Below are 22,166 nucleotides of genomic sequence, written 5' to 3' on the forward strand. Positions count from 1 at the left end.
GTCCTCGTCCACTGCTGGACATAGGCCTCTCCAATTTTTGCTTAAAATATAAAATTAGTATATCTAGCCCAGTAGTAGGACCAGTCATGGCACCATAGCACAAACGTGTTACTATAAACACGATGGATGCGAGTTCGATTTCCAAGTTAATGAATTGTTTAATATTTCAAAATAAATCTTAATATAGTTATATCTGACAAAACGTTTAAACTCTCATTAAGTATGTTAATTTGTTTAATGTCATAGGAAATTCAATATTTAACCTACATAAGTATAAAATAGGTTCACATTCTTTAAAAGAAACTTCGTTACATAATATCGTTTAGGTAAATGTTTAGGCCGTACCTATCATAAAATTATTACGTTTTTATTAATATACTTATGCGTCATTACATCCTCTTTGTATGACATTATGCTTATTGCTTAAATATTTTGATCATGTAATGCCTTGATGAGTAACCTCAAGGACGCAAGTGAAAGGGGTAAATGTTTTCTTTCGTCTTTGGCGTTGAACTCACCGCCATTGGAAAGTGCTGGACCGATCATAATTTGTTTCTTGTAGGTATGATTAATTTATAATAACCTTAATGTGGAAAGACCAGATGTATCTAGAAGTTATTTAAACGTACTTGGCAGTGATTGTTATTATGTTTATAGTTTTTTTGCAGCTTCACGCTGCATCCCGTATATAGCAGGATAGGCAGAGGGAACTTAGCTTTTCGAAGTATTGCGCGCTATTGTCTTGATATACAGCGAAGAAATTATTATTAATAAATAAATAATCATTCATTCAATTATCGAGAACGTGAATAAATACAAGTAGTTCATTTTATATAGGTGCTTGGGAGTTTTTAAATAAAACGGAATTAATTAAAAAAATATAATTTAATTTAAAAAGCAACATTCTAAATTTAAACTTAAGCACTTTGTAAGAGTCGCACTCACCCAGTTTTACTTCAAAAAGAATAATCCAGCCTCTCTGTACCTGTTGTAAAGTAATAAATGTTGTTTTAGTTGATCTTTGATAGACTATAAAATATTTAAAATGTAGCATAAAGATGTATATAAGATCAAACTTAGTTGGTTAAAAGAAATAAAAATTAAGCAAAACTGAAAATAAAATTATCGTTATAATTATGTAAAGAAAAGATATAGATAATTTTTCAGTTACATAGAATAGACTAATAACTCATTGCCTTTTGGATAAGTGATTGGAAATGCCAACTAAATGCAGGTTCAACAAGTCCTTGCCGCCCTAAAACTAGCTGTAGATGACTGCGCAGATTTGGTTCTAGGGCTTTTTTCTTTCTTTTGATTATTTTCTTCCCGAGTGACCAATGCGCAAAAGTTCAGGCAATCTAACTTCAGAGCGGCCACAACTTGTTGACAGTACTATCCTTAGAATAATCACCTTAAGAACAAGACAAATGATAATTATGTCTACTATAGAAACTTACGGTAGTGTGGACACTGTGCATTTACTGACTCTCTGTATGCAAGATAATATTAATATTTTTTTTATTTAAAAAAGTAGTACTTAATATTAGAAAAATATAGCTAAATGTACATAGCCTTACCGGGTCGGTATTTAAAGATAATATTTTCATCGCCTTGTTGCAATTAACGCTAATTATGATTATGTAAATCCTACTAATATAATATATGTTAAGGTTTAAGAAAATGGATGTTTGTTCCACTTTCAAGCCAAAACCACAGAACGAATTTAGATTAAAAAAAATAAAAAAGTGTATAGTTACATCAGATTAACACATAGGCTATAAATAATGTCAATTTTGTTCAATTTGGCTATAAATTTTTTTTAGATAAGAGAATGTTATACTTGCCAAGATTCCTGGTAAACTTTCTAAGGTACCAATAATATTAACAGGCGTTTGGCAAGCAGTTATCATAGCAGGACGTTGCTTGATGCGCATATAAAATATCATATTATTATAACAATAAACAATCTTTTCCTAGTAAATAATGATTTACATACTTACATACAGTCCTCTTACCCATACCTCGGCACATCAAGCTTTACACCTTACCTGGAACAAGAAAGAGCTTATTAAATCAATTGTTCTCTACATAGAGAAGTCCAAATGGGTGGGCGTTTCGTTCCGTGATACATTCACCCGGTGTCCTTGACAAGGACTGCAGGATCGCGGGTTCATCCAACGGGATGAACAGGTCGTACTCACGGACAGGCGGACCAACTAGCACAGTTAGCTATCGCAGTATTAACTGGGTCATCCTATATATATGTGAAGTTCAAGGCGCACCACTCATTGCAAGTCAAACTCTCGCACAAGCAACACGCACTTTCACCGGTGACGAGTGGCTAGCCCGTGGCAGATATCAAATAAGTGTTAGTGATTTAGTGTTTACCCTTTCAAACAAAATAAGGTAAGAAATTTTCAAAAAATGTTTTCCAACAGTGAGTGAAAATTGTGGTGATTTTAACGTGATTGATACCGATGGATTTGGACGTTATTAATTCGTGATATTGTGATACTATTGTCAAAGGTGGTTCTGGTGTTAACTATGTATAAATAAATCTATTTCTGATTTATTCTTATTATTAATAGTTAAACACAAGCATGTGTCATTCAAATTTCCCGCCATTTTGTTGAACACCTTCCATAATTGTGAAAGTATAACTATCACGACATTATATTAAGATATTGCATCGGAGAAAGTAAGATAATCAGTTCAAAATTAAACCATAATTTTATTATATTAATTTTATAATAAATCAATTGTTTTCAGGAATATAAGTATAAATTGTAGATAATATAAAAATATTGTAAGATTTTAAAAAATATTTATAATTCATAATGTGCTGTTGACAGATAAGTATTTAACTATTTACGTAGCGTACATATTTAAGTTTCCGTCCCCGATGTAGATTAAAAAAAAAAAGAAAATATTTAACTAAAATATACAGTCCAAAAAACCGTTTTTTTTTGTTGTAATAGAACAATTCTATCACAAAAAAAAAAACGGTCATACATACATGAAGCAATTTGACATAACGATTGTTTAATTTTTTTTTTGTATTCATAGACAAAAAAAAAACTATTGAAGCCATTGACAGTTATGCAACAAATCCCATATGCGACTCAATTCGCACGGCGTCTTTCAAAGGAAGAATAGGCGCGTAACAATACTAAATACATACATTCTATGCCAATAAAGAGAGACAAACGGTTGACGAGGTCACGAAAATTTCACAGTGGCCGGACCGAGGATTCACGACCACAAAGCTTTACACATGTAAATGAAAACCTTCACTTTCTAAAATGTGAAAATACGGTCGCATTCAACCTTGAAATAAACGTGATGGACTAAAACAAAAACCTCTATATAATTTGACACACTTGTCATAATAATGCCTTTGATTTTTTAATATATTTAAGAAAATTGAGGCCAATCGTAGCGCAGGGGCGCAAACGTGTGACTGTTAACGCGACAGGTTGTGGGTTCGATTCCCGCTCAAGGAAATGAAATATTTAATATCTCAATTCTTTGCTCTGATGTAGAGGCAAAGCGCGTCGTTGATTTCCGCCACTCAACACACAATACCTCCAGAATTCAACAGAAAGTAGAGAGCGGAGTGTCTTAACAGTAGGCTCCCTCGGCCTACCCCGCTACATGCGGGATACAGCGTGAAGCTGGAACAAAAAAGGAAAGCATCGGATAAATTACTAGTGCAAATGTGAGCTCGGGCTTGAGAACGGTAGCTGAATTTAAATCTTAACGGTTTACATTTCTAATTGGACCAATCAATTAATAGAGCGCATCAAAAGAGGTATTCTCTTACTAGTACATCAGAATAGAACGCACTCGCACACGCTCGTCTTGAAATACTGATAAATGAAATCTTATCATATGTAAGTTTGAAGTAACGTGAGATTTAAAAAGAAAACAATATTTTCTTTATGTTTTTTTTTGTTTTTTTTATATATATATATAGAGGCTAGTAGGTAAATACAACTCCGACCTCAACTTTCCGCGTATTTATAGATATCACAATTTATTCAAATATAAATTAATGATTTTTTTTATTATAAATGTACCGCCAAGTGAAATTTTCAGAAATCATTGCTATTTAACACGTTTAGTTTAGTAAGATAAGTCCTAGCAGAGATAGAATGGGAGGCCATCATATTTTTTTCATATTACATAACGCAATAATAAAACTGCAGTAAGACAATAACTGTTTGTTTAAATAGCTAATTAAAAGTCTTAAAACGTTCGCGGATAGTGTTGAAAGTGGCGAAGAAAGCTGCCACGAATGGTCAATACCCACCCAGCTCGCGTGCTGTCACCTACACTACCAGTAGTTTCTCGTATGGTCCAACAAAAATTACATATAATACTATAATAGTTATGCAACATTTACTTTTTAAAATGGAAAAAATTACGTAAATTCAACAATATTTAAATATTAAAATGCATTAAAAATTATGTTTGAAGTTACCAACTTTCATATTTTTTTTAGAAAGCAAATAATAACGACGTACCTACCTATACCAAACAAGTTCTTCAACTCGCAGGTCGTAAACCATTCTGTTCATTCCTTTCATATCCAAAAAACTTTAAAGTGAAAGTTGTGACGACGAGAGGAATCTAGTCATTCACCGGCCGTTGGATAATAAATGCGCTTGAACGCGACAGTAATTATAGATTATCTTAGAAATGATATACTAAATATTTATAGATATTGATATTGCTGTTATTATGGAGTACATTTTTATGTTAAAATCTTTGTAAGGAAGAAGCTTTCGAAATGACCATGAAAAATTTAAGTTTCATAGAGTGCACATGAAAAAACAGATCTAACAAAAACCAATAATATCTTTCTGTCAGCTGCAAAATATGGTGAACGATTAAAGAAATAAAGAATTAAATATATACCAATATAGAATAAACTATAGATTAAAATATTCCGTACATCATTAGAAAAAAAGAGTATACAATCTAAACATTGCAAACAGATTCATTGGATAGCATTAAATTGTCAGTTGCAAACAAATCGCTACCCAGAAACGTTTTGCTAATATAACATGCTTGAACAGCCACACCGTTCCTACTCCTTCGCATCAGAACTGTTGAAAACCAATACAAAATGTCCACGGCTGAGTAATCAAGCCCGTCCATATCCGCGTGTGGAACACGCAGCGGCCAGACTTGCGCACGGTTTTAGAAAGCGGATCGCACACCGGACCGGTCGGCGAGCGAATAACGAATCCAAAACGACAACGAGAAAACATTTTTATATAACATTTTCATTTTCTCTATTAGCGCACAAGAATAACCTGATCGAGAAAACGAGTGAAAATTACGACTTTTATTTTTCCACCGCGAATTTCCCATGAAAGTAGGGAGCCAGTTGACCGCACCATAATGGCAGGTCTGAGACCTCCCACCGAAATTAGAGAAACGTTAACCTTGCGCATCAGTGGCACACGCGACCGGCTCCCGCGGCTTTCACCTATCACCATCTTCATGCGCTTAACTCTGCACCTTGCACTGTCTCTATAAGAACAGCTATATAAATACACTTGGAATTTACAGAAAAAGTAGTACATAATAATGGAAGACAAACGAAAGTGATGCTTTCTTAAAGTGCATTGGAGTCAATAGCCTCCGAGTTCGCTGGATAGGGTCACTGGGTTATGAGGTCGAAGATAAGTTTTAGTCGTCTCACGTTGTCACAGTATAATTATATATAATATCTATTAATATACAAAATGATGATTGATGTAGAAAATATGAAAAAAAATAGTTTTAAAATTTTCATCAGCTTGTATGTCCACACGTGAAGCCAATCGAACAGATTTAATTACATAGTAGATTTAACTATGTAAGTATTTTATACATCACGAACTTTTTCACGGTTTTTCACGAACTTTTTCACGGTTTTAATTAAATAACTTTAAAACGTAGGACGGAAGGACGTAATATATAAAAAAATACAATTAACCGTGGCTAACGTAAGGTAAATCAATTTCCAACATTTCTGTCTTGTTAGTAAATAATAATTACTGCACTAAAAAACAAAACTCACACAGACGGCGCCAGAACGGACCGCTAGTGTTAAATAAATAATTAAGTAGTTAGTTTCCGGACTACTTCCTCCTTTCTCTAGGCTTGAACCATAATTGCCTATCTCCGTAATAACAAAGTTGAAAGCATTACTTTAACTCATTATAATAATAATATTTAATAATTTCTTCTTACAATTACACTTGTGTCCAAACAGCAATAAGACGTATACATAAAACATTAGCGCATTAGGCTTACGTATAGAATTTCTCCAAGAGAGAATTTTACACATGCACCAACGCCTATTGGCGCGAGTGAGACGCGTAAAACTTGAAATATATCTTGCTGAAAAGTTTATTTATTGGAGCGTATATTAAATAATATTAATTATAAGGAATTTAGGATAATTCATCCAAACGAAACCATGATTTTAACCATATATTTTATACATAGATAATATAATAAAATCATTTACACTTGCTATTTTAGCTCCAAATCGCTATAACTGATCTAGTAATGGGAATTACGGCCACCGTTGTGACCGTTTCTATTAACTTCAATTTATAGAAGTGGCACCTTATGCAGGTGCGAGGTGACATCTACAAGACAACAGTTAGTGAAGACCGGGTCACCTGTATAGAGATTGTCGGTCAAACCGCTAACACACTTCCATACCGGATAGGTGATCAAATAGCGTACCACCGCATATTACATCTCGGCGATAAAATATCATAATATCAAGACTTTTCTACTAGAAAGTAGTTTATAAAAATACTTAGTAATTACTGGCATTAGGTCAAATTTGGAAACTTCTTGTCGTACGTCTAAGACTTAAATGGTTAAATAATGGACATCCTGCAATTAGCCTGCATCCTCAAATAAAAATTAAGTCCATGTGTGCGACCACTTTCAATAAACAGGTTCGAGTCAAGGCAATTAACTCGATTTTACAATTATTTAATACAAAAAAAGTTTAGCTTTCTAATAGAAATTAAAGAACAAGGTGCAAAGATAGTGCGAGACCTACATATTTTTTAACAATTTCTTGTATAATTGTATGGTCGCCGATATTAATTTAATTTACGTAATATTAATGCAAAACTTTTACTTGCAGCATGCAGCAAAAGGTGACAGGATGGGCATTCCTGGCCCTAATCTGTTCGTCGACGATTCTTCACACGTTGGCGTACCCGCAACATATGCCTCTTGTTTCACAGGTAATATTTTTATATTGATCGATGGCTATATTCTATAAATATTCCATTTTTTATTGTATTGTTAACTTGAATCTTCGGGTTTTTTTTAGGTCACAAGCAGTGTTCGGAATCAAAACCCACAGTATTATAGTAACTCATTACCAGTACCACACCGGCAACAAATCGCAGAAGAACGAAAATTCGCTGAAAAATCTAATGCATTGAAGAAAGTAGCTCTCGATGATCTGGATGATATCCAGAACAATTCTCTATCAGATGGCGGTTCCTCATGGTCAAACATGTTAGGTGTGAAATTCAATACTCAAATTATATTGCTTCAGAAAAAATACATAAATTGTGTTTATCTTCAAAATGTAATTATTCCATTTTTCTATAGGTATGATAATGCAAATGATTTTCAATCCTGCGGGCACTGTAGGACCAAATAAGAGCGACAATTTAGACACAGATTCAGCTGCACCATCTCCGTGGACATTTTTATTCTCAATGGGTCTGAAAATCCTGACCGCAATCCTAGGAGGCGCTAACAACAACACTGGAATTGACAAAGTGGACAACGAGTCTTCACCAATGCAGGTACATATTTGTCATCAAATAATAGTGTCATCCAGCGCATGTTTAAATTTCCTATAGAAAAAAATTGCAATTTATTGTATAAACAATTATTTGGCTACAATACATACTGATCCACTAACATCGATCTGTAGATACGCATATTTATAGTACATATATTATATTTATCATATTGAAAACACTAATGTAAAGCACCCATAAAATTTATTCCTCACATATAGTAAGCAATCCAAATTAGAATTTAGATACCTACAAATAACTGCAGCCTTCACGTCCTGAGGCTATCTCACAGAAAATAAGACCATTTTATGTCCTAATATTCTTCTCTGAGGTAGTCCAATACTTTAATTGTAAATAGAAAAGTATGGTTATGGAGACGGTGTCGCTTCTCGCTTGCTTCAGAGTATATTGGCTGCGGTACTGTCGACGGTGCTCGGTGCAAAAGATCCCGACCAAGTGGCCTCCATGGCAAAGCAGGCTGGAGAGGTACGCGAGCTATCCTTCCTATCCTCATTAAACCAACCATTGTCATATATACCGAATCATATTCATTTTCATATAATATCCAAGTTGTATTTGATTTGTCACCAAAATATTATTTGCGTTTACAAAAAACTGCTATTTATTTTATTAAAAACACGTAGTAATTCGGTGTACAAAACAATTAAGACGTTATAATTTTTATTTCCAGTTCATCAACATCGTTGTAAATCTTCTGGATGCTCTCAAAACCTCGTTCTCACATCGGTCACTCGCTGCCCGATCAATGGGAAAGAAGGACTCTGTCAGCGACGCCGCTATGGCCGGTATCGCCATGTTGAAGACGTACGCCCGGTCGTTCAAAACAAATGATGAAAAATGCCTACAAAAGTATTTGTGCGACGCTAACAATGAATGCTCCTCGGATATTGGACATAATAGCGTCTTTTGCCAGCTTGGGACGTAAGTATATATTTATAAATAATTTTAATCGACATTTAATATATCATTCATTTTCTATCTTTTTTGAGTGCCAATAATTTTTTTAATCAAATATTATTAACGACTTCCTCCAGATACGCTGCGAGTTTTATTCTGGAAAGACAATCCGCTGGAACCTTCAACCAATTTTACGAAGCCGGACGTCGTGGACGTTCAGGAGCAGACTGCCGCCAAATCTATCTTGAATGTAACGAAGTTTAATTAAGTTTTTTTCCAAATTTAAATTTTAAATGCCACAAATACGTTTTTTTTTATAATAGACAGTAATGCGTTAAAACATTTGTGTAAAATATCCGTTAGAATTTTTTCGAAATCCGTAAAAAATATTTCAAATCACTAATTATCTTGAATGTTTGCTTTGAACAAACTGGCAGTTTATGCCATTTGCACAGTGTTATGGATAAATTAAGGTATTATTTATTTAACTTATTTATTTATTTAACTTATTCTAGAACTTATCGCTTAGACCCCAATAAAATAGCGTGAAATGTAGTTTTCCATTTTCAAAACGATTATGTAAAACAGATCTTTTGAATTTTTACAAATTGGCATCGAATTTATTTTTTAATTCTGCCAATAATATGTAATTAACGACTGATGTTTGGAGTGATATGAATAAATTAATGTCACATAATATAGTTAGTAATAATATTGTGTATATTTTTGTGATCGAGTGATTGAGGACGTCCTTGTGTGATTGTGATTGTAAAATAAAAAAAATGTTAAAAGAAAAATGCGTTTTATTTATGTTATTTAAACTTTAGTTCAATAATAAAAAAAGAATGAGGCCAGTCGTGGCACAGGGGCACAAGCGTGTGATTGTAAATGCAACAGGTTGTGGATTCGATTCCCACTCCAGGAAATGAAATATTTATTATTTTCATTTCCTCACTCTGGTGTCGAGGCGAAGCGCGGCGTTGATTTTCGCCACTCAACACACAATGGCTTCAGAAAAGAGGAAACGGAGTATCTTAACACTAGATATCCTCATCCTAGACTGAAACAAAAAAAATGACATCTGTTTATGGGATAATTTGTGGAAAAATTATCATCTATAATACCGTTGTGAGTCGCACATTAGATGCAGCAGAACAACTGGAGCGCAATAAGCATATCGCCATACGTACGTACATCTTGACATTCGCGTTTGTATGAGCCAAGTGACAACACGATGGACAACTACCACTCCCAAATGGGATTAGCCGCGAAGCAGCTCTCAGAAAGGTTCGTAAAAATATTTAAATACATAATTCTCGATGGGAAGTCCCCCGAAATAACGTATTAGCAATAATTTTATATATGTTCTTATTTAAAAAAAAAGGTTTTAATTGTATATCAAAAATTAATTTTAGATACGCAGAATATGCGGGAACCGCACATGACCAAGGTGTATATTATCCGTACGAACCTTCTCCACCGGCCCAAGGGCACCACCACCTCGTATCGACAAAACAGTAAATATTATTTTGTTTTTTCTTAATAATATTTCAACTATAATATACGTATAAGATATAAACGTAGACTATATTTTTTAAGAATATATAAATATGTGTTAATTTTCGTTTTAAAATTATTTTAAGCCACTACGGAGGCAATCAAAAAAACAACGCGGCCATGTCGGCTCTTACTCTACTTGCATTTCTATTTTTTCTGCACATTCTCCAACAATGCCTGAAGGACCACATGACCGCTATGAGTACACCGCAAGTGATGATAATGACCGGTGGCAGAGAAGGTGAAGAAAACATTGCAAAGCAGTCCCATAGTAAAATTGATAAAACGGGCGAAGTAGATATAGATACAACAAATAAAAGAAGTTCCTTTCAAGAATCTAACACAGAAATGACAAATAGTGATAATTATTTAAAAATAACCACTTCTGAAGACGCGGTGTGGAGCAAATCCAGCAAATCCCAAAAATACCGGAATAATTTCAATAAAAACACGGCATTTCCCGATACTGTTGATCAACCGGGGAAGTATTAACTTAAATATAACGTCCAATATTAATATTTATAATGTTTTTTTTTTAAATAAATCGGTTTAGAAATGAAAATCGTTAATTTATTTTTTCATTTATTTATTATAGTGACTTGTACAAGTGTAACTTAATAACTTAGACTATACTTAAATTGTTTATAAACACCCCAACTGTTTTTAAATAATGTGTCTCAAAATTTCAAACGTTTAATAAGACACAAAAAACATTAAATATTAATAACTAAATGTGATAAATTTATGATGATTAGTTCCAAATGAAAAGATAGATAGATATATACGAAACATGAAATCCACGAGCATTTTTATAAGATATAATTTGTATGCTAAAGAAATTTGTGTATCATATATATGTCCTGTAACTGAATTTCTAAACCAAACACGTTTAAAAATGTTAAATTTCCTAGTGAAAAACTAATTTTCTTATTTTAATATATCAAAACGACTATTTCTAAAAGCTACCACATATTCCAATTTAGATTCTCTTTTATTTTGTACATTATGTTAAATATGAAAGATAACAATGAACATATTACAATAACTTTATTACACAAAGAATTATTTCACTAAAACGATCGAAATTGAGACATTGTATTTTACACAACTCGTTGCCATTTCAAGAGATTATATTTAAATATTGACAATTCTTATCGATTTATTTATCTCTACGTTTAACCGTTAATAAAAAATATATAATATTAAACTTTCTCACTATCCAACACTATTATTAATTGCCCATAGGACTGTGAATTAAATAATACTCATATTTAACACATGTATATAACATTTATTGCTTAGAATCGTCTAACTCTCTCTATATATTTAGTCTGAGTGAGTGCGCTGGAGCCCATAGTGGGGTCCGTCATTCGGTTCCAGTCTGTCTGTCCCACGACAAATCCAATAGCCCGCATCTTCTCCTGTTCTCTTCTCTCTTCAATGTCCGCCCACCGTACCTGTTTTAATTATCTATATATTAATACGGGAAGCGAAAACTTTCTACTTCTTTTTCTACGCAAATTGTGCGGACAGATGTTTTTGAAATTTGGCACACAGTGATCGTTTATATAAAGGAGTGCAGAAATCCTAATATTTTTTCAAATAATGCATAAAAAAATACATTAAATTAATAAAATAAGTATAACACACGCTACCCACATATTTGACAATACCTTTGTATTTATAAAGAGGCTCACGTTGCTATAGCAACACGTATTGCGAGTCAACGAGTCCTGTAGTAATATGTTAAAACCGCTAATATTACGATTCAAACTTACCCTCAATGAATATAAATGGTAATCGTTAAAATATTATTCCCTCGTAATCAATAGTATAAACATCCTAAATAAAGTGATAACTCAGGAGTCAGGATAGGAGTTTGGGACTCCTATCGATATGAAAATTAAATTTTAATATTTTTTTGTTTATCGCCGTTGAAAACCGTCCAACAAAATAATATGTATTATTTTTATATTTCGATCTGTGACGACATACTATTTTGAAGAATTTTGTAATTTTTACGTATAAAATGATATCCAAATGTAGCAAAAAGAAAATATAAGCTGAAAGCATATTCACTTAATATGACAGTTCACTTGATGTTTATCAAACAACTTACCAATTATCAATATATTACTTACATATAAATATTGTTTTAAAAACTTTTAACAGTAGTCAAGTGAGCCCAAAAAATAGGGAACAAGTTACAAAAAAAATTTTAAGAGTAAAAATTTCTAAAATTTGGTTTGGACACTCAGAACTTCTGTTTCGTTACTTTTAGCTTTACGCGCTTAGGGGAACCCAGTGTTACTTTCCGTTCCCCACTTCCCGCGGAATTTTCTAGATATTGCTTTTTAAGTGAAGGAACCTTGTTACCAGAGCGAAGAAATGAAAATTTGTTCATTTATCATCAAATTTGGTGATATTCGATTCCCTCGAGTCGAAACCAAACTCGTTACCTCAACCTGAACGGACTCGAGTTCCCTTTGGTCCTCAATAAACTCAACAAAAAAGTTTAAGTTAAGTAGTTGCGGCTTAAATAAATATAGCTCGCACAAAAATTATAGATTATGCAATCTATAAAAATTGTCTTGTTTCTGAGATATAACTACTGAAATTAACAAGCCGACCAGGCGTGAGTTCCTTCCTTCCTTCCTTCCTCTTGTGACGGAGTAAGACAATGTCGGACTTTAAAGTGATGGTTATGGGTTCTACCTCCATTATATTTGACTTTTCTTTGCTGCTCTGGGTGACAAAACTTGACGTTGGGTTCCGTGATTCAACAAAATCTTACTCTTTTAACACAATTTTTTTTATCTTTGCATCATTATTATGTAAAAAATTAAGTGTAAATAATAATAATACTACGATAAATAAAATATAATCGAAAAATACCAAAAAATCAATAGACACATATATGTTTTAATTTGGCTGCAGAATTGCAAATACATTCATTAATTTACTTTCGATAAAGAAAATTGCTCCAACATTTTTTTAAACAAAAACCCCAGCTTCTCTTCTCTCCCGGTACTTCTTTGATGTAGATTAATAGAATATTAACATATTCTAAAAATTCCACATAAATAAAGATGTACGGAAAAGTTTTTAATAAATTTAACCGAGACCCGAAAAAAAATTGTTAAAAAGGCGATATTTTAACAACGATTGTGAGTGATGATACATTTTATTTCAATAATTTTTTAAATTTTTTGTCGTTTTTTGGTTTGTGTTTTTATTGTTTACGCTCTCTGTACGTGTGCATACAGATCTCAGAAACGGGTTAACTGATTTAAATGCAGTTTTTTTTTATATTTTGACAAAGTTCCCTCAATAGTTAGTGTTTGTTTTATTTAAATCGATTTATAAAAAAAAGTTCTAGTCAATATAAGGTATTTTGTTCAACAAAAATTGGTAGAAAAAAAATGTTTTACAGAATTGGTTGAAACTTTTGTTTTAAATATAGTTTTTAATATTACAATGTTATTAGACTACGAAATACAGATTAAAAACAAGTGTGTAGAGGACGAAGCAACGAAAGGGTAGCTAGTATATATAGTATATATTTATATATAAACATAAACTTACAGTTTTCTTCCCCGGTTTGGCCTGGTTTGGGGTCCACTCGTCTAGCTGTAGGTAGTCTTCCATGGAGAGTTGCGAGGGCCGGAGCGGCCTGCTGGTGCCGTCGAGTCGAGCTGAAACAATATATCCACGTGTTCAATCACCAATTATAATTATATACTTTAAACACATTTACTAACAGATACAAAATGTCTAAATGATCATACAAATTTACACTAAAAACAATATAAAACATAAAACGTAAGAAACATAACTGTATACATAAATAAATAACAATTTACACATTAACTTATTTGTATGATCATAATATTAATGTATGAAAAATGACCATTTTATATATAAATGATAAAAAAAACAAAAGTACCAAGACTAATAACCTACCTAGCTGCGCGGCGTCGTCCATTTTCTCCCATTTCGATGTAAAACTAATTTCAACCTGCGGTAGAACCAGCTCATGTGTTAAATAGATTATATGCTGTAATAAAAATTGTTAGCCCTAACCTAACAAAGGGAAAAGAATCCTTACTGATGAGGCGCTGTCAAATAAATATCTATAAAAAATATATGTTATTATACTAATTCCCATAACATCACCTAAACCATATAACATCATACAAAAGATCGTCTGCATCTACCTTCATATTTTACAGAAACGTCGATTATCCAAACTAATTGGGGGATATAATAGATCTTTAAAAAAATGGTTATTTTCGAATATTAATGATTTATCAACAACGAGATAATAATTTTATCTATGTACATAATTATATGACTAAATACAAATAGTTATCAAACAACATAAAGATGTGACAAAAAAGAAATTATGCTCAAAAATTTTAGATTATCTATTATTCTATTGTTGTTCTTTTGAAAAGCTATTAAATTACACAACCTAATACAAAGATAACTTTTACGAATCTTCTGTGAAATATCAAACCGACTGTGAATAACAAGAAACAAAGCAAAGTAAGTGCTTTATAGTGGAACAAAAAATACAAAACACGTGAGATGCCTGTAAAGTAGTTCAAACAAAAAAACCATTGATTTGATTAATTAACGTCAGAAAAATCGACGTTACACCATATATTTTTTTAATTAAAAAAATATCCAGTATTTATATAAACACAGCATTGTACCATCTGTCTTAACGCCCGGTGACCCTGTCAAGATCAGTCCAGGTCAGCTCCATTCGAAAAAAAAAGTACCATTTGTCCAAGCGTGCACGGCCACGTGGTCCGCGTGGCTTGGTTCATCAATGTTTGAGATAATCGACGTTATATCATATGCTTTTTTTAATTTAAAAAAATCCAGTATATTAAACACAGCATTGTACCATCTGTCAGTCAGTCTCACCTCGTTGCCCTCAGTGTCCACGGCCACGTGGTCGGCGTCCTCCATGTGCACGTCAGGTATGGAGGCGCTCTGCAGCAGCGTGGTGGCGTCTAGGTGGATGTGGTGCGTGGGCGTGGGGAAGAACCTCGTTACTATCACTTCTATGTCTTCCAGGCTACGTTTGTGTATGTTCCTTTTGTAACATGTTTGGGCTTCCATTTCCATTGTACATATGTATACCTGTTAATTGTTATTGAGTAGTTTTAATTGCAATTGACAATGAAATATTTAAAATTTAAAATTATTTATATTTTAAATTTATTTATTACATTAAATGAAGGATTAAATGAAAAATATTTTAATTATAATTAATTTATTAACCTTCATTTAATTTATTAACATAATTTTGTTATGTGGAAATTTTATGTAGAAAAACTCATTGTAGTAGTAGTAATAAATAAGAATTAATGCAAGTATAATTAATGGATAATAAATAAATGTCTTGCAATGCATAAACAAATGACCAATTATTATATTCTATGGTCAATTGCAAATAAAATTTGCCACCTGTGATTACATTCATTGTTATCATCAGTGGTTTACTTAGGTTTGCACCATTTTGATCTCATTTTAATTCATCTCAATTAATCGAAATACATCAAAAATCATAAATTTCTAGATGATTTCGACAAACGCATTCAAAATAGTAGCGAGAATCACGATTTCGTTTGGCAACAATCAAACTCTGCTTCCAAGTGTGTAAGTGTGTCAGTTCAATTGAATTTGAACTGATATTATTATATATTTCTGCTACTGAATACGGAATGTCACGAAAAATAGGCGCAAAATGGGAACTGGAGTGTCTTAATGGTAACATATACCTAAGAACAAAAAGATTAACTAAAAGTGTACCTGGAATCCATTTTGACGTGCAAAATTCCATATATCTGCGTAACCCTTCAATTGGTCATTTATCGCGTCGTATATTAGGAATGTATAGTAACCGTCCGTAATAGTTCTCTTGAATGCTCTCTTTAATGACGTCATATATGTCTCTTCTAAACTTTCGTCATATTCATACTTCATAGTAGGCTTTTTTATCTAAAATTATTTTAATGAATTAAATAATATTTATGTTTATTTTGTTAATATATTACACTTTGTATTATATGTAGATGGGTCCGTCAGGAAGCAAAGTTACAGCATCTGATTGTAAACGCGAAGGTTGTATATTCGATTCCCAACTTGCATCACTCCACATTGATGTCTCAAAAATTGGGAGAAAAGTGGGAAAGGGATATCTTAGCACTAGGTTCTCTTTGGCCAACCAACAACAAACGGGACACAACGTGAAATTAAAAAAAAATAGATAATAATATTTACTACTCACAAGTTTGCCAGTAGTGGGATCTATTTCATCAATTTCTCCTTCTTGTACGAAATAATCGTCAATAGACATTATACGTGCGGTGCCGCCATATTCCCCCTCTTTATCTCGTATGAGTTTTGCTAAATAAGATTTGCCACTACCTGGTGCGCCTGTAAATTGAAACACAATTATATATTTTTTTATTTCAGCTATATCCCGTATAGCAGAGGAGGAGAGGGAATCATAGAGGAGACATTTCGTTCCTCACTTGCGGTCGGAACCTTTTTTTTTTATGGAAAAAGGACAAGGCAAACGAGCGTTCAGGTCACTTGGTGGTGATCACCGCCGCCCACGACCCCGTCGTGCAGCACCAGAGAAGCTACAGGTGCGTTGCCGGCCTTTGAGGTGGAGATAGACGCGCTTTTTGAAGGTACCCATATGTTCGTCTCGTGGCATTGTTTTGAGTTGCCTTCTTACTAGAGTGACCGAGTGACAATTCAGTTCCCAAGCGGGAATCGAACTCAAATAAATGCGCAAAATGGGGATTGTGCCGCGACGGCCATAATTAATAAATAAAAATAAAGTTAAATGTTATGGTATATTACTAAAGTTCCATAGTCACACACTTTGAAGAGAAAAAAAATAAAATCAGCTTCATGCTGTGTCCCGTACACAGCAGGGTAGATAGAGGGAATCTAGTGTTAAGACACTCCTTTCCCCACTTTCCGAATTCTGGAGGCATTGCGTGTTGAGTGGCGGAACTCAACGCCGCGCTTTGCCTCGACACCAGAGCGAAGTAATAGAAATATAAATTTAAAATAAATATTTCATATCCTCGAGTGGGAATTGAACCCACTACCAGTTTAACGTTTACAGTCACACTTTGTACACACACACACCGCCACAACTAGCTTTGAAGGGTTATTTATTTATACTTAACAGTTATTTATTTTCTTGTCAACATTTAACTTAGGTCAATAGAGGCAAACGTAGCATCATCTACAATTTGATTCCTACTTATCTAATTAATTATTTTAATTTCCTCAGTCTTGTAATAAGACAAAGCACTGTATTAACATATTCAATCAATCACAATGCCTTTAAAAGGTTGAGTGGTGTTCAGAATGAGTGTAATCTATTCTTTATTATACTAGCCTTTAGTACAAAACCAGCCTAAAGAATATGCTTATTCTGCTAAAAAAAGCTATTTTCTTAAGTCTTCTTACCTCTTAAGATAATAACAATCTTCTGTGGTCTCATGCTGCGTCCAGGCTCTTCCAACAAATCATCAATCATCACAATATGTTGTGGTTTTGATTTGCCCGGTTGAGATTTATTCGCATCCTCCTTTGCTTCTTTACTTTTCTTTGAACTAAAGCTATCAAGTGAATCATTATCTTTGCTGTGTTCCCTTTTACGACTGTCCCTTTCTCTACTTCTGCTGCGATTTTTAGTGTCATCCTTTCTGTCCCGGTATCTGTCTCTTCCGTTATTTCTATCTCTACCGGCATCTCTATCGCGGAAAGCGTCTCTATCCCTCCCAAAATCCCTATCCCTACCTAAGTCCCTGACTCTATCTCTCCCCAAGTCTCGATCTCTGCCTATATCGCGTTCCCTTATCAGATCTTTATCTAATTCTCTATCTTTGCCTACATCTCTATCTCTACCTGGATCTCTATCCCTGCCCAATTCCCTATCTCTATATCCGTCGCGCTCTCTATAAGACTCTCTATCTCTATGACTGTCTCGTTCTCTACCATAGTCTCTGGGTCTGTCGTATTCGTTCCCCCTATCCCTTCTCTCGTGGTCGTCTCGCCCGAGCCGGTCCCGGTCGTCCCTCCGCCTCTCCTCATAGCGATCACTTGGTCGTCTATTATAAAAGTCATTATCATCTCTCAAAAACGTTTTTGAACGTGCCCTGTTATCTTCTTTTACTGGCCTCCGTTCATAAGCTTTATCAAAATTTATCCAGTCATCGTCATCTCTCCTACGAGATTTTCTTACAAATAAATCATCTACTTCTTTCCCAAAATCTTTCTTATTACTGTTTTCATCATTCTTTGATGTATGATTGTAATCAAACATATGTACAGGTTCTATAAAATCTCGAGCTAAAACCAAATAAATATATTAAGTTGTGAAATAATTATTAATTTAAGGTTCTTTTTCTTTTATGCATATCCCGCATATAGCGGCACAGCATCTGACTATAAACAGGACATTTACTACAAAACTGGGTTCGATATCCATTCATAGAAATAAATTGTTTTTATTTCCTTGGTATGACAACAAGACAATACACAGCAGCGAGTTTCGCCATTCAAAAATATCTTAACACTGGGTTTTTTCTGCCCTTCCTACCATGTGAGAGATATAGTGTAAATCTTATAAAATAAATTATGTAAAATTATAACATAGCTTAAAAGAGTATTATTCAACAGACTGTCATGTTAACAAACTTGCAGAGGAATGAGATAATTAGCCGTAATAACATCTTATCTTGTAGTCTCTAAATAGACACACAACTAGAAAAAAAAATATTATAAAGCAGGTGTGATTTGCAAAAGGGATGTTATGGATGTAACATTTCAGATATGGAAGGAATATATTTAGGAAGAATAGAGTTGACTAGATTAGATGTTCTCTATGAATATTCAGATTATCCATTAGTTTTGGATAATTTCGGCTATGGATATTCTACATTTTTAAGAAATTTGTTTCTTAAGGAATTTGCTATTGATAGTTTCAGATATTTTTTGTTTATCTTTTTCCAGTAACAAAAGTTGTTTGTGCTTATCACTACTACTCAATCACTACTTCTCACTAAGCTCTTGTCTGTAGGTAGGGCAAAGCTATATTGAAAGTGTATCATAAGCAAGTCTCATATAAACTCTGCTCATATCTGAAATTATAGGAAACCTTTTAATGGGGTATAGTTTTTTTTTTCAGATATCCAACAGTTTCAGTGATAATTATCAGGCTCCATAACATCCCTTGTTAGTGTACAGAATATATATATATTTTATTTGTAGCAAAATAAAAAAAAATTGTGCTTAAAATTGAGCAACAAAAACTTTATAAATAATAGATAATATATAAAATGAAATCATCTTTCTGCAAAGAGGTAATAAAATAATGTTTTAAATTAAAATTACCTTTCAGTCTTAGAGATTTATGTTCATAATCAACTATAATGGATGGTGCAAACAGAGGTTCGTGAACCCACTTAGGTTTTGGTGGTTCATTGTTTTGGTTGATTTCCTGAACTTTAGTTCTTTCAAAATTATGTTGATGTGAATATTCATTATTTCTCTGTGGCATATTTTGTGTTATTTGTCTAGGGGGTTCATTTGGCCTGCCATATTGATTTGGCCCATTGTAGTATTGGTTTTGTTGAATATTATTAGTTACATATTCATCTCTTGGAAAATTATTAGAAGTATCAGAATAACTAGTATTAGCCAATTGTTGGTTATTGGGATAATTATTTGAAACATGTTGATTATAAATGGGATTGTGTTGATTAGTTTTGTAATAACTGCTATTTCCATCAACATCATCTTTTCTTGTGTCACTTGATTTTTGGTGTGACACCATGGATAGTATGTTCATAATTTTCTCATCTCCAAGAATATTGTTTATACCTTTTGAAATCTTAGAATAATCGGGTGCTAGTGGTTTTTGTTGATGATGTAAGTTTGAATTTTCTTCTGTTACATCAACAATTTCATATTGCTTATTAGTAACAGGTCTTTCACTTTCAGGTACTAAGTCTAATCCTGGTATATCTTTTGATTGATTAGTTAAAAAATTTGAATTTAAAGGTGGTGGCTTTTGGGAGTAATCATCAACACTGTTGTTGAATGATTCATATTTATCTTCGTAATCTTGATGTTTGTTATTATTTTGATTAAAAGCTTGCATAGCTTGTTGTTTTTCGTTGTATGGTTGAGATGAGTACTGCATACTTGACATATTTATATAATTATTTTGGTTATTTTTTTGTAATGCATTAGGTTGTATATTTTGTTGATAGTTAATATTTGACATGGGAGTAATTTCAGTTGATTTATTACCAGTGGTTGTAGAGCTCAACACTTGGGAACCATTATCCATTAGGCGGGCTCTTTTTTGTTTCATTTGATCTCTGCGTTCCAACAATTGAGCTCTACAAGCTTCAAATTTCTGTTCATACTCATTGTAAGCTTGTTTGTCAGGATGATTAACGTTTTCTCTTTTCCACTTTTGGATTTCTTCCTCCCATTTTTTAAATTGAATGTCAAACAGTCTCTCTTCCTCTGCAAGTTTTTTTAGTGCCTCTGTATTGACAGACGGCTGGGATTTAGTCTCACTTGAATAGGAATCAGTCGTATATGACCTATTTTGAATATTACCTGTCGAAACATCACTATAGCTAATTTGGGTATTATTTTGTATTTGTGTCGGCGGTGGAACAGGAGCCACATTACTTTTAGGTTTGCTATACAAAGGTTGGTCGTTCTCATGAGGAGGTGGTGGCGGTGGCTTATCAGGCGGAGGCGGCGCAGGTGGAGGTGCAACATTGGTTGGAGGCACTGGTGGAAATCCCGCCATGGCTTGAAACGCCTGCATTTGCTGAGTATACTATGTAAACAATAAAGAAACATTTTAAAAACACACACTGCAGGGGTTACCCTGCACCACGACTGGCCCAGAAATTGTGTCTTAAACATAATACCAAAACTTTTGTCAAATTTACCTTATCTCCATACTGTGTGTGCCATTGTGCATATTGTTGTTGCCATTGAGCCCACTGCTGCCAATTTTGTTGCTGCATAAGGGCCCACTGTTCAGGAGTATAAGAATTCATATCTGGCGTCATTGGAAACCCGGAGTTCCATTGACCCGAAGGAGGTACAGGCCATGCCATTTTTATATATAATTTCAAAATTAAAAAATATATTCGATTTTTTAAATGTATGCAGTGTTAATTTACAATTAGCAGTATTCATAGAACTTTCCAGTTACAATTGTAACATTAGTTATCTCTCACAACATATGTCGGCCATTTTCTTTTACGTTAACGCCATACAAATTACAATATAGATTTGACAATGCGGTTTATGGTGCAGTGATGTAACATAAAATTATCGATATCATATTTTTCGTATTATAACGCAAATGAATTATTTTAGAAAGAATATGATTTGTACATTCAATGTACAAATCATATTCTTTCTAAAATATTTATTAGACTTTCGAAATTTATTTTTATGTTATTCTATTGCTATGTTTTCAGAGAATTCGAGAACAAAACGAACTCATCAGAATGTAATTGTAGACATGAATATGTCATATAATAATCAATTTACTCTCGAACTTCTTTTGGCTTTATCATAATTTCAATTTTAATTTAAAATTTCACGTTTATTAATATGCAAAAACTAGAACTTAAAAACCCTATAAAACACTTAAAGTAATGAATTATAACTATTATAATTATAATACAGTTAAAAGAGCTTTTTAATCATTAAAAAAATAATAAAAAGGCAAGTTGTACAAATTTAATTTTAAATTATAATTTCACA

At 33.2% G+C, this 22,166-nt stretch overlaps 3 protein-coding genes across 8 annotated transcripts in view; 2 read left to right on the forward strand and 1 right to left on the reverse strand.

Annotated features, from left to right (window-relative positions):
- The window catches only part of LOC146530923 (uncharacterized), a 38,705-nt gene extending 29,149 nt beyond the window's left edge, over window positions 1–9,556 (forward strand). The window contains exons 1-7 of one of the 3 annotated variants that reach the window (XM_085199696.1): window positions 2,271–2,406; window positions 7,166–7,268; window positions 7,358–7,553; window positions 7,645–7,844; window positions 8,244–8,327; window positions 8,533–8,783; window positions 8,897–9,556. In XM_085199696.1, the coding sequence (XP_085055822.1) occupies window positions 7,167–7,268; window positions 7,358–7,553; window positions 7,645–7,844; window positions 8,244–8,327; window positions 8,533–8,783; window positions 8,897–9,023 (960 nt within the window). In that variant the 5' untranslated portion in view covers window positions 2,271–2,406; window position 7,166 and the 3' untranslated portion in view covers window positions 9,024–9,556. Of the gene's footprint in view, window positions 1–2,270; window positions 2,407–7,165; window positions 7,269–7,357; window positions 7,554–7,644; window positions 7,845–8,243; window positions 8,328–8,532; window positions 8,784–8,896 lie in introns of those variants that run through there. The other 2 variants (XM_085199698.1, XM_085199697.1) reach the window with 2 other exon arrangements.
- On the reverse strand, window positions 875–21,682 carry LOC146530925 (uncharacterized). Of its 4 annotated transcripts, none has more exons than XM_085199689.1 (9): window positions 21,338–21,682; window positions 19,755–21,222; window positions 17,826–18,710; window positions 16,621–16,769; window positions 16,143–16,331; window positions 15,252–15,470; window positions 14,280–14,334; window positions 13,902–14,011; window positions 875–2,048 (listed from the first exon to the last, which is right to left on the reverse strand). In XM_085199689.1, exons 1-9 carry the CDS (start codon window positions 21,506–21,508, stop codon window positions 2,031–2,033), a joined length of 3,264 nt encoding a protein of 1,087 aa, XP_085055815.1. In that variant the 5' UTR covers window positions 21,509–21,682; the 3' UTR covers window positions 875–2,030. The 4 variants fall into 4 exon arrangements, with proteins under 4 accessions (XP_085055815.1, XP_085055817.1, XP_085055814.1 ...); XM_085199688.1 differs by lacking the exon at window positions 875–2,048 and adding an exon at window positions 10,886–11,773; XM_085199691.1 differs by lacking the exon at window positions 14,280–14,334.
- LOC146530926 (uncharacterized) lies at window positions 9,641–10,885 on the forward strand. Its single transcript, XM_085199700.1, has 3 exons — window positions 9,641–10,046; window positions 10,175–10,276; window positions 10,403–10,885. Exons 1-3 carry the CDS (start codon window positions 9,994–9,996, stop codon window positions 10,806–10,808), a joined length of 561 nt encoding a protein of 186 aa, XP_085055826.1. The 5' UTR covers window positions 9,641–9,993; the 3' UTR covers window positions 10,809–10,885.
- Window positions 21,683–22,166: the final 484 nt, after the last annotated feature.

Source organism: Heliconius melpomene, chromosome 16, assembly GCF_056956725.1.
Source record: "Heliconius melpomene rosina isolate 202511_hmr_F chromosome 16, ASM5695672v1, whole genome shotgun sequence".
In the NCBI taxonomy this organism is placed as follows: Eukaryota; Metazoa; Arthropoda; class Insecta; order Lepidoptera; family Nymphalidae; genus Heliconius; species Heliconius melpomene.

Excerpts from the sequence above, each read along its gene's own strand:
- LOC146530926 (XM_085199700.1), top strand. The coding sequence starts at position 9,994 with ATGGACAACTACCACTCCCAAATGGGATTAGCCGCGAAGCAGCTCTCA. Across the intron at positions 10,047-10,174 it reads GCGAAGCAGCTCTCAGAAAG|ATACGCAGAATATGCGGGAA; the intron begins GTTCGTAAAAAT and ends AATTAATTTTAG. Across the intron at positions 10,277-10,402 it reads CACCTCGTATCGACAAAACA|CCACTACGGAGGCAATCAAA; the intron begins GTAAATATTATT and ends AATTATTTTAAG.
- LOC146530925 (XM_085199688.1), bottom strand. The coding sequence starts at position 21,508 with ATGGCATGGCCTGTACCTCCTTCGGGTCAATGGAACTCCGGGTTTCCA. Across the intron at positions 18,711-19,754 it reads TAAATCTCTAAGACTGAAAG|CTCGAGATTTTATAGAACCT; the intron begins GTAATTTTAATT and ends ATTTGGTTTTAG. Across the intron at positions 16,332-16,620 it reads ATCCCACTACTGGCAAACTT|ATAAAAAAGCCTACTATGAA; the intron begins GTGAGTAGTAAA and ends AAATAATTTTAG.